This window comes from Coturnix japonica, chromosome 3, assembly GCF_001577835.2.
Source record: "Coturnix japonica isolate 7356 chromosome 3, Coturnix japonica 2.1, whole genome shotgun sequence".
NCBI lineage: Eukaryota > Metazoa > Chordata > Aves > Galliformes > Phasianidae > Coturnix > Coturnix japonica.
This window is the reverse complement of record NC_029518.1, coordinates 21,320,770-21,333,122: the sequence shown is the minus strand read 5'-3', so window position 1 is coordinate 21,333,122 and position 12,353 is coordinate 21,320,770. Positions and strand designations below refer to the sequence as shown.

The 12,353-nt window shown below is 37.2% G+C and overlaps 1 protein-coding gene across 2 annotated transcripts in view; it reads right to left on the bottom strand.

Annotated features, from left to right (window-relative positions):
• The window catches only part of MTA3 (metastasis associated 1 family member 3), a 112,418-nt gene that overhangs the window by 32,045 nt on the left and 68,020 nt on the right, over nucleotides 1-12,353 (bottom strand). For both annotated transcript variants that reach the window (XM_032443228.1, XM_015857527.2), the window contains exons 15-16: nucleotides 5,700-5,786; nucleotides 1,101-1,247 (exon numbers count right to left, since the gene is read on the bottom strand). In XM_032443228.1, coding sequence (XP_032299119.1) covers nucleotides 1,101-1,247; nucleotides 5,700-5,786 — 234 coding nt within the window. The remainder of the gene's footprint in view (nucleotides 1-1,100; nucleotides 1,248-5,699; nucleotides 5,787-12,353) is intronic.

Below are 12,353 nucleotides of genomic sequence, written 5' to 3'. Positions count from 1 at the left end.
GATTACAAAGATAGTCCAGTCTAATGGCCAGCATTAGAGAGGAGAAAAAGCAGCTTTTGTTCACAATCACATGCAGAAATTACCAGATCGTCACTACAGTACTTCACAATGAATGTTCATAGTGAAAATTCTGTTATGTGAAATGCACTGCATTTATAGCTATGCCTATTAATGATATCACTTTTTTATCACACAGTTGTCATCTTAGTCCACTGAATAGCTTGCGTTGCTGTGCATGTCATTTGCCTGCCATGAGATAGTTGTTTGCACAGTGAGCAAAGGTCCAAGTGATCCCGTCATACATATACTGTATTTTATTTTGCTTTTTCCGAAAAATGTATTGATTTCTAGGTATTACTAAATGCACAGTAGGTATTTTTACTGCAGGATACAAATGACATTGACAAAGACAGAAAAGCACGATTGTTCTGGTAAAATAATGGACTGAGCTTTCCCTCCTGTATTTGGAATAGCATTTCTATTATCTTATCTAAAATGAATCTTTCTCGTTTCTACCTTGACCAGTGAAACATAAAAACAGAAAGTCACCTCTTTTGTGCTAATCACATCTCAACAGCCTATTTCAGAACCTAACTTCTTCCAGATTTTCTGCTTGCAGCACCATACAGCAAATAATCTAATTGCTTACAGAGGTTACACCTCACAAGAAGAATTCAAGAAATGCAATGCATGTCTCTGCAAAATATTTCTTCAAATAAAAATGCAATAAGGCAAAGTAAAGCTTTTGCTGCATCTTTCTCTTTTCACTATATTTGCTTAATTTTTTCCTTATGCTTATATGTAAAGGTGAAAGATTAGTAAGAAAAATGGTACAAATAGGTTTTGTAAGACATGGCGTTAATGGCACTGATGAAAACCCTTGTTCAGTGAATATGCATCACCATTAATTGCATTAAGAGCCAATGATGAAAATACACTGTCTATACCTTAGATTTCTATGACTGTGCCTTCTTATTTAATGTCATTTTTTAAAAACATATACCCTACAGAAAGTCATAAAACTTTGCTGTTTCAGGTCCACAGAAAATTGTGCAATTCAGAAATTTTACAGAACGTATCTCTTATATTCCTTCACTTACCATCAAGACCATTATGATGGCTGTAGTTCCTTTTTCCCAAAATACTTAGTGAAGAATGATTGGAGGGTGCAAGCAGTCGTTTTGTACTTGGACTTTGAAGGCTTGGTGTTGATCTGATTACATTGGGTTTCGCCGCAGGGTGAATCTCTGCTTAAGACAAAAGGCAGAGAGAGAGAGAGAGAGAGAGAGAGAGAGAGACTTGATTTAAAAAGCTTTCAGTCTACTTGGTTTACTAAAATTTACACTTCGGTTTCTAGCAAAACAGAAGTGGGTTTCTTCAGCATGAATGTGTTTATAGGACTTTGAATAACAATCTGAACACATCTTCATACCTATTGTTCCTCCAGATAAGGATGAATCAATTTAATTTTAGATTTCCTGAGTTTACTGCAATGATGTAAGGTATTCACAATTGAAGAGATAATAGAGAACAAACTGAAGCAGTCCTGTGTTTTCATTTTCCTCCTTTTTTTTTTAGCTACACACCTACAAATTGTTTGTCAAGGAAACAAAAGCACTTTACAACAGTGAAGCCCCCTCAGTGTCTTAACTTATTCAAAATTTTCTGTCAAAAAAGCAAGCTTTAAAGGATCATCTGAAATACAGGTTGCTAGATGCAAGGATCAGGGAGAGAGCTACAGCACTACTCCAATACTGCAGCATCAATACAGAACCATTATTATGGATTCAAATATTCAAGAACATCTGAAAGAATACATGCAGGAGGATTATTTCAGAGATGGAATAAGTTCAGTACATAAAAGGCAGTGAAACTCATCTGCCCAACGTGATTCAGAGCGGGTAGCTGCTGTGTTTGCCAAAAGCTGGTGCAGTTGTATGGAAATTTCACAGTAACCTGCCAGATGAAGCTGGCACAAGGCACTGAGCAGCAGCAACCAGTGGCACACAGGCTGCCTGAGGCCTGTGGCTCAGCTGAGGCCTGCCCGAATCCCCTGCCAGTCAGAGATGCCCACTGAGCAAGACCCTATGGGCAGGGGAGGCTGGCGGCCAGCAGATCAGGAGTCAGCTATCTGCAAAAAGTGAGAAAAGAAGGAAAAAATAAAAATGAAGCACTCTTGTAGCCCAGGTTTGCACCTGAAGAGTGTTCCTTTCTGCTTTTTTTTTGTTTATAAAATAAAGTGCATGAGCTGGGAATATGCAACATCTAAAAGGAGGCATGATGTCAAGGAGGATGGCCCCCAGCCTCTGCTACTCATAGTAATTATGCAGGAGAAACCATTGTACAGGAGTCAAAGTCCACACCAATAATGCATTTTATTTTTCTTCCATAAGTACCATAACCCAATATCAGTGTGCACCACATGCCCATTTTCATTGCAAGCCTTCACACCTACCCACACCAGGAGTCAGGGAAAAGTCTGAGGCAGCCACAGTAACCTTTAATAGGCAGAAAATGGGAGGTGGGAGAGCCAAACAGTTTTATCTATAGAAAGGAATATGATGGCCAGAGGGAGTCAGGCTGCACAGTGAAAACGGACAGCACCAACAAACTTTGCATTGGAAGACTATGGTTAACTGTCCAATGATTTGGCCACAGCACATAATCTTACTCTTAAAAGTATGAGCATTCTTACCCTGTATGCTTCAAGTGATTCAGATTAAAAAGAGTAGAGCAGGATAACATGTTTTTAGTTGTTAGAAAGGCATTAAAAGCAGGGTGCTGGTGTCTGCAAGACAGTCCTGTAAGGCTGCACATGTAAAGGCTAGTTTGTTATCTCTGATGTTGTCACTGTTTACTTAAGAGCTCTGATTCTAAAATGCTCATTTGGCAATCTCTTTCACTTTTCAGAAGGAAATGATTAATATTCAGGGCTAACACCACTATACCATTATCTATTTGCAAAAGAGCTCCAGCAGCAAACAAAATAATCCCCAGAGCTGGATCAACAGACTAGAACTCAAACTCCTGTCTACAGTATAAAGGAAACATAACTTTGTATTTCCAGGAAGTGCTAAAAGCTGAGAAAGGATGCATTTCCTTCCTTTGATGTTTTTTCAGTTTGGAGGTCGTTAATCCCCAGTTTGCCACTAAGGCTGTTTTTTCTCTTTCTGTAGATGAGTAAAGTAGCAGGACCAAGTTTTCTATGAAACTATTAATCAGTCAGGACCATTTCTCAACACCTTGAGTCCTTCCTTTAGGGTCTTTACACCATTTGCTCTCATTCTCTACCTACAGATTTGCTTCAAATATTTGCACTTTTAGGGATCTTTTTATTCCCACTGCTATTACCTTTATTCTACTGACTAGTACATTTTTTCACTGAAAATCTCCTATCCATCTGCAGCTTCTGCTAACTTAGAGAAGTAAATATAACATGCAAATAATCCAAATTATCCCAATAGCTACTGAACAAATAACCAACTGGCCAGATTCAGACACTATGATCACTTCTGAAATTAAAATAAAAATGAAATGAGAAGAGAAAAAATACTCCAATTACATATTAGGAACCTCTGTTACGAAACTGGCTTGCAGCCTCAAGTAAAACAATAAAAACTCTTAAAAACTCCCATTTCCACTAATGTCACTGAGGTACTATATACATATACAAAGCAAGTTAAGAAAAGTTGAAGTCTCCTGCTGAGTCACTTAACTAACTAACAGCCTGAATTCCATAGGTGCTTAAGCAGCTAGATCTCTCTCATCTCTTCTCAGCATGCATCTCTGCTGGAAACTCTAGACTAGCTTCCTGGTAACTAAGAGGAAATATAGGGCATTTAATTATCCAGGGGCTCACTTTAGGAGGGTTTGTTTTGTAAGTACAGTAAAGACTGAAGAGATTACAGGGGATTAACTCCAGCTCTCTAGAGGACAGGGCTTACTTTTAATACTTAACCTATTCCACCTGGGGAAATGGTGGCCCAGAAGCAGAAGAGAGAAAGGAAGACAATGACCTAGAATGTGCAGAGCATTGATATCCTTTCTGTCTCACCAGTAGGGCTCAAAAGAGTTGAGTCTGTGAGACACAGTTAGCAGCATTTCAAAAAATGCTTGTGGGCATGGCCTTGATTTTAAAAGGAAAACAACTACTTCCTGTGTAAGGTATCACATGACATTTAACACTAAACTTGAAAATAAATAATGAAAGCACTACTTATTCTCTGGAACATGCTATTACTTCCCAGCCTTCCCTTCCCACCCAAAAAATGCCATTTTCAAGCCATCCTCACACAGCAAGCTTAGATGTATGCCCAGAACTATGTTGGGTATACTTCATCTCCCTATAACAGACATTATTTGACTTCTGTTGTATTGAGATATTTCACTTCTCATTCAGAAGCTATCTGGACTCTACAGATACCTTGTATATTTTAGCACTGTTAATCATCTTCACAAAAGCATCACCTAAGTGCACATAATGCTATCTAAGATCATCCATCCATTTACTCCCATTAACTTTATAGACCTGTGCTTCCAGGTGTACTAGGACAGTCCCTTTCAGTCTAGACAAAGCAGCATTAAAAACATACAGCATTTCCTAAAACACTCATGCTGTCCTTTCTTCTTCTGGCCGCACATATGCGGTCAGCCAGATGAGCCATCCCCTCCCTCAACCACAGCTCCTCCGGTAAGTGGAAGCAGCCTTTCTCTTCTCCCTTCTGTACATCGGTAACATAGAGCACATGGTTGGGATGCACACAGGAAGTTAGCACTGTCTTTTTCCTTAAACTCCAGAGGAGAAAGACAAAGTTCTGTGGCAGCGGATATTAATTCTTCACTATCCTGTTCTTTGAAGCTTGGATTTTGTTAAACTTGGTGTTCTGGAATAACAGTCATAACCACATTTATATCTGATTTCTGTTTCAGTAAGTCACAAGATCATTATTGTTTACTTTGTCGTACAACAAGCAGGTTTAAATATTGAGCAGAAACATCTAAAATGAGTTCTACTTCTGTAGAACAGTGATAATACCCTGCAGAATTACTCCCTGCTTCTGATCAATGGATTGATTTCTGTGTTTATTTCAGGATAAATTAAAAGCCTCTCCAGTATTTCATCTCTTAGATGATAATGTAAATATTTAACTGTCAGTTCCTTAAAAAGAGGACCATTTTTTTTTCTTAAATAACAAATCACATTGACTGGAATTCCTCCTCTCCTCACTATCTTATGTGAACAACTCATTCTCTTGGCTATAATCTCAGTACAGTTTACATCACCAAATTAAGAGAAGATCAGTGTTTTAGGTTGGCTGAAGTCTGCTCCATCAGTGAAGGGGAATTTTGCATGTGGATTCAAGAAGCACAGAACAGCATGCAGCATACTGAACATCTCCCCATTAAGTGCTAATGTTTTCAAACTACCAGACTGTTTTTTCCCATTGTAAATTGCATCAGGTTTCACTTTGCCATTTTAAACCAGTATCAGAAGGCCTTCTTCCTACATTTTCCATCATCAATCACACAATTTTCCAGCTGAATAAAGCAGCAGACCAGAATATTTATTAATTTATTCACTTTATAGTTTTCTTGTTACTAAAAGCAAAAATCTCTCGTTTTATGCATATAGAATTTCTATGTATCAGTAAACAACAAATAGACATTTTATTTATTTTACACTGGAAGAAGATACCCACCTAAATACCCAATGATACACGACAGTGGTTTTCTGTTACTTTTGATCTTCAGAGGATTTCCAGTGATTTCATAATGCCGATCTGCATCTGAGAATTTTAAAGAATAAAACTCAGTTTAAATATTTCATCATAACAAATATAATTAGGACACAACAGCCAGTTTCCGACTTAGACTTTTACCACAGATATCTTGCTTGATTCTCTTTCTTTTTTTCTTTCCTACCAGCATTAACAATGACAGATACATAAAGGTAGGCTGTGTCTTCACTTATGTAAATGATCTTTAAATTCTTTGAAAAGTTAATCCAAGATCTAACAGAAATTCCATTTTGCCTACAAAGTCATTTTGGGTGCAGTCAACTAGGCAAATGAAACACAAATGAAAAAAAATAAAGGCAGCCATGGCTATTAGCAAGAATTTACATTGATTTTTTCACTTCAGTATTTTCCACAGTCTTGTCTGTCTCTAATTGGGCTAATACAGAACTTCAAGGCCTATAATTCTGAAGTCTGAATTCTGTCACGTCTTACTCCCACGATACGGTGATTCAGATAATCCCACTGTGACTATCGTGGAAAAATGAATCTTAAACAAACAAACAAAAAAGACAAACAGAAAAAAATCTTTACTGTAACATCTGAGCAAACTGGCCAATTCATAGCCAAGTATGCATGCCAGAGCTCAACGGTTTCAAAGACCACAAATTCCTGCAAACAAAATGAAAATAAGCAGTTCAGTAACTACTCAAGTTTGATGCTAAGTCTACAATATCATACCTGAAAGGCACTGAGAATACCCAAACACGGACCTTCTACATTCCCCAAACACAGAAGTGTTGCTAAGAGGAGGTTCAGACTTAGGGATTAGAATCTATCAAACCAAGGCTAAAATCCACAGGACACCAAGTTTCGTTAAGCAGTTTCAATATTACTGGAGTAGCTTTCTTTCTAAACTCCCTGGAAAGAATGGGTCATCTGCTTCATGAGAGCATATAAATAATCCCCATAGAGAGTACCCCCAGAACCCAGATATCATATGAAACCATATTCACATTTTGACTTTGTAGATCTATAATTGTCTCACATAGAATTTCTTCTCACATATACACACACCCATGTGCATGTTTCTTTATATGCGTATCACGTGCACACAAATCTGCATTTTCTAACAAGCTTTAAAAAGACTAGATATTAAAAATAGATTATAGTAATTACAATTGTACTTTGCACCCACAGTGCATGTTACTAAAATATTCCTGGTGTGTTTCAGTCCCACACAGGTTACAATGCAGTACATTACATACAATGATTACACCTACGTGAAATGGGTAAGACACTATACTGAACAATTTATCTTTGAGGAAAAACTTAACATTTACCATCTATATACACTCTAACCAGATCTGTAAAAAACGTGTAGGTGATGTAGCCACAGTAATGACTGAAATAAGTATGTGAGTCTGTTCACAAGTGTTTCAAATCCAGCAGACAATGACCAGCTTGTTTTAATGTTAATTTTTCTTAACATAAGTAACAATATATGCTGTTCTAGGTGACGAAAACACACTGGAGCTAGTGCCTGGAATATTTTTAACATTCCATAACACTTGAACTATTTTAAGTGACAGCAGAAAGAAGCATCTTCGCTGACTCTCAGTAAAATAAGCACAGGCTATGCAGTGAATATTTTATAGTTTGGGAATAGTAAAGCACTGAGTATGAAGAAATTAGCAAGAAGTTTTCCTATCTACATGTTTTCACTGTTAAAAAAAAAAAAAAAAAAAAAGACATTGAATCACAGTGAGATGCTGACTGAAAGTACGGACTGTAGAAAGAGCGTTATTTCCACACTTGAGGCAAAACATTTTCACTAGAGGTGCCTAGTGGTTATTCCAAAGCAATGCCGTCAATGAAACATGTTTAACAATGGCAGACTTTAACCCACAGTATGGTACTTCCATGATAAAGGTAATAAAGTTCATCATCTTTATGTACTACTTGTGAAAAACAACAACAAAAAAAGTCCTAACATCAAAAACAACTATCCGTGTAGACACCAGAAGTCTTAATAAGATCAGTGAAATAATGGAAGCAATGAGAAATGAAATAAGGCATTAAAAATAATAAAGAACAATTCTTAAAAATGGTGTATCTGATAATGTGTATTTCTCAGACATATCAAAAACAAGACGGGCAACAGAACCTGTAGCAATATCAGATGATCAAGTGTGATGCAAATATATAACACAGCTAAAGATTTGTCAGAAAAAAGAAGACTAATTCTTTGTATCGGTATTCACTGCTGAGAAACTCAAGAGAAAACCCTTTTATGAGAAAAGTATGAGAACAATTTCACATGAAAGTATCAACAGAAAATATTTCAAAACAAAGTAATGAATAAAAACAAGTTTCTGGGACCAGATGAGATTCATCCAGACAGAAACTGCTGAGCACCTACAGCACTGATGTTCAGTTATTACTTAAACTTCTCTTGATTCAAGGGAACAAAACCATGGTGAATGTGATAACATTCTTCAGTAAGTAGTGTTATAGACTGGCAAAAAGGCTGAGCTAATAACAGAGGCATACAGATCAAATACAGAAACACCAAGAGCAAACAATGACCTTGAAAGTGGAAAATACTTCTATTGTGTTCACATTATTAAGCAGCATACCCTTGCAACAATGACAACTGCATGCTAGGCCTTAATAGCATGGGCGCATCCAGCAGAGAAAGGGAGCTAACCCTTCCCCTCTTCTTGGCTGTTGTGAAAACACTGTTGATTTCTGGAATCACCACTGCACAAGAGAGATGGATATACTGGAGCAGATCCAGCTACTGTAAAGTCACCAGGCTAGTAAACTGCCAGTAAAGCACATAAAGAGAGTCTGATGGAACTGGGTCTGGCCAGCCTTGAGATAGGAAGGAGAAGGGAAGACTTGATTACCACCTGCAACTATCCCAGAGAGGCTGTAGCATCTCCATCCTCAGAGACTGACAAAAGGCCTTGAGATTTATGCAGGTGGTAGGATCAGACATTCATAGGCCCCCTTCCTACACACATCCTTTGTAAAATATCAACTGCAAGTGTCGGGGGTCTGCCAGGATTGTCTGAAGGATCTTGATAAACTCACACACATCTGATCTGGCATCCAACTTGGAATTTCAAACAGCATTTTACAAAATGCGTCACAAAAGAGTGTTATTTTTTTATGGTTATGATGCAGCTCCTTTTACCCCCCAGTCCCCTTGCTAGCAGGGCAGTACAAGAAGCTGAGAAACTGAAACATCCCTGGCTCTGTACAGTGCTGCTCAGCAGCAACTAAAATATCAGTATGTTATCAGCATTGTTTTTCTTCTAAATCCAAAACACAACATCACACCAGACATTATGAAGGGAAAATCAGCTCTATCCTAGTTGAAACTAGGAGCAAAATACTGAGCAAAACAGAAAACATACAACACTAACTAAAGCTATGGGAAACTCTTATCTTGAAGTTCATGGAATGTGGGACACTCCAATCCTTAAAAAGATATGGTACAATTAGAAAAGCTATAGGGAACAACATTACAAACCACAGTGTGAAATGGATTCTCTTTAAACAGAGTAATTTCTCAACCTAGCAAAGGAATGACTGTTGTGAATATCAAGGAAATCATGCAGTCTAGGGAGATGATGATAATGAATGGAGCTTGTCCATTTAAATTTGAAAGGGGTTTAATATTTTTTGTACTTACTAGATTTGTAGACCTCTTAAACTTAGATATTCTCACTTGTGAGTTATTTATGCCATTCCATTTCTGCCAAAACACTAAAAAATATCCAACAACTTTACTGAAAATATTCTCTGAATTTTCCTCCTCCTGGTAACATTGGAAAAATATTCTGCACATTCTTTTGATTATTTTGCTGGCTAAGAGAAATCAAAGATTATAGTAGAGCAAATATTTTCAATCTACGTAGAGCCAAAAGACCTTCTGCAGCTATGAAAATCAAGAAGATAAGGAAATGATTTCTGACTCGATACTGGTAAATGTTATTTACTTGAAACGAATGGATAGCGTTTTGCCAGTACACAGACTGTATGCTTAGGAAGACCAATCAGTAACAATACCTTTGCATACACTACTTAATTTTTGTCTTTAACCAACAGTATCATTAAGACACAGCATCACAAACCCAATGTCTGCTATTAAATCCGCAGACTTAGAGGCATATACTTTGATCACAGACTGTCCACTGAGAACATTCTGTCAATCACACCTGTATAGACACTGTAACTACACAAATTTAAATTACTGTGATTACTACAGATAACTGTATTAATAAAACTGTAAGTGAGGAGGAATAAACAAGCAAACAAGAAACAACCAGCTAGACTTAAAATTTACATTGAGGCAATGAAGTTCATACACACATGGCTCACTGTCAGGCATCAACAACTTGTAAGATTAGATCCAACTCCAGCTGATCCCTGACTGTGGAAGGGAAAACCTACTACAGCTTCCTTTAATTAAATTCATTGACAGAATTATATTGCTTAACTTTCTGAAAACTTGTAAACTAACAGAAAAGTTGGATATTTAGCCTGATTCAGAGCATGGCAGTTTCCATACTGAAACAGTTCACCAATTCTAATTATTCCTGAGAATCCACCACACAAGTTTATAGTCAACAACTAATGCAAGTCTATTTTCTCTAGGCAGAACAAAGTTTGCTGTTACCATAATGGATTACACTCCTAGTGAGAGACCCCATGCTCCCTCAACCTTCCGGTGACCATCTGTAGATTAAAATGAGATGTGAATGTGCCTTCTCCATTACCTCCTGCTGGCACCAGAGCTGGGGTCACATGGTTCACTAATGAGGAAAATTTTATTCTTTAAATTAAGCGAAGGAATGAAGAACACAGAATAGGGCCTTGTCCTCTCTGCTAGCAGATGTAATGGGCTGAGGGAGATGATGTGGGTAGAATTATGGGAATTGAGTAAATGCTCTGAAATCTGTGGGGTTTTCATTTGTTTGTTTGTTTTAGCACTATAAAAGCTTCCATGCTCCTCGAACACAAAAGCAGTATGTGAAAATTCAAGCAGAATTAAAAAAAAAGAACAATTTACTTTATGAGAAATCCAGTAAAAGCTAGAAAATGAAAGCTAGAAATCCACTTTATGACTAGTTCAGACTTCCTTTCTCATAACAGGTAATTAATTTCATCAACAACCCAGCACTTGAAAAATTTGCCTAAGACTAAGAAGGCATAAAACTTGATATGCTGCTGGGGCTAGAGTGCCCCGCCATCCTCCTTTATTTTGATTTTAAGATTTCTGAGAGAGTAATAATGTTGGCATGGTGCCTACTTCAAGATAGCTGTGAAATGCAGTTACAGCTTCCAGTACTTGCTCTACACACACAAAGAATTATGTAAGTCTTAAAAAGAGTCTTAAAAAAAAATTCAAGTGCACCAATACAGAAAACAAATTCTAACCACCTCATGCCATATTGTAACCTATTTCAGCCAGGTTATCTTCTAAGCATGAATGTAAGTATTGCAACAGCAACACAACCATTCATTCAAATTGTAACTACTCAGTGGTATTCAACATATGAAATTATTACTGCTAGTTAAGTACTTCATTTAAGATGATTAACATCAAGCTGTCATTTAAAGATTCATGGCATTCAGGGAAAAAAAAAAAGTATTTAGATATAACAGTAAAATCCACATAGTGCACTGAACACAGGTCACCAATGCAAATACATGAATGAAACTAGAACAGTCAATTACTCAACAATTTCCTTAAGGGGCTTTACTGGAGTAAGAATATGACAAAAATCATATGCAGGTAAGAACACTGTAAAATTCAATACAAAGATGGCAAATAAAATATGTATGCATGTACGTTTAGACATAAACATTAACTACATTTCATGAGACATCATTTGGTTTGCAGTACTATAATAAATTATCTTGAATGTTGTACTTAAAAAACATCAACGACTGATTTATTTATTTTTTCCCTTCCAATCTACATTAGATCTAAACTGGAAGCAGCAGTATTCACAAAGATGAAATAGCAAGGTCCAATTACTTTATGTAAAATGAATAATAAAAGATAGAAGCTACAGGAACAAACAAAATTGTTCCTGATATTAATCTGATGTGGCACTTGTTTGCTTAAAGGAACAAAGATGAAGCAGTCAAGACATTGTTAGTCTGATACAAGAATGACTTCCATGCTGAAAAGCTCAGCTTTTTACCTCCTTTGTTTTAAAAGCTGAGAAGTGACTATAACATTTGTTCTACTATGATGATTAATGCTTGGATGAAATCTCCCCCCTTCAACTTCTTGAACAGAAATTTCCTCTGCAGAAAGAAGAAATAGGGTTATAGATAAAAGATTCAAGTTCAAGTGAACAAGCTTCCCCATGGACTCAGCACTGGTGAGACCTCACCTCGACTACTGTGCTCAGTTTTGAGCGCCTCAGTACAGAAAGGACCTGCTGGAGCAGGTCCAAAGAAGGGCAACAAGGCTTGTGAAGGGCTTGGAGAATATGCCCTATGAGGAGAGACTGAGGGATCAGGGACTGTTTATTCTTGGGAAAAGGATGTTGAGGGGAGACTTTATTGCTCTCTTCCAATATCTGAAAGGTG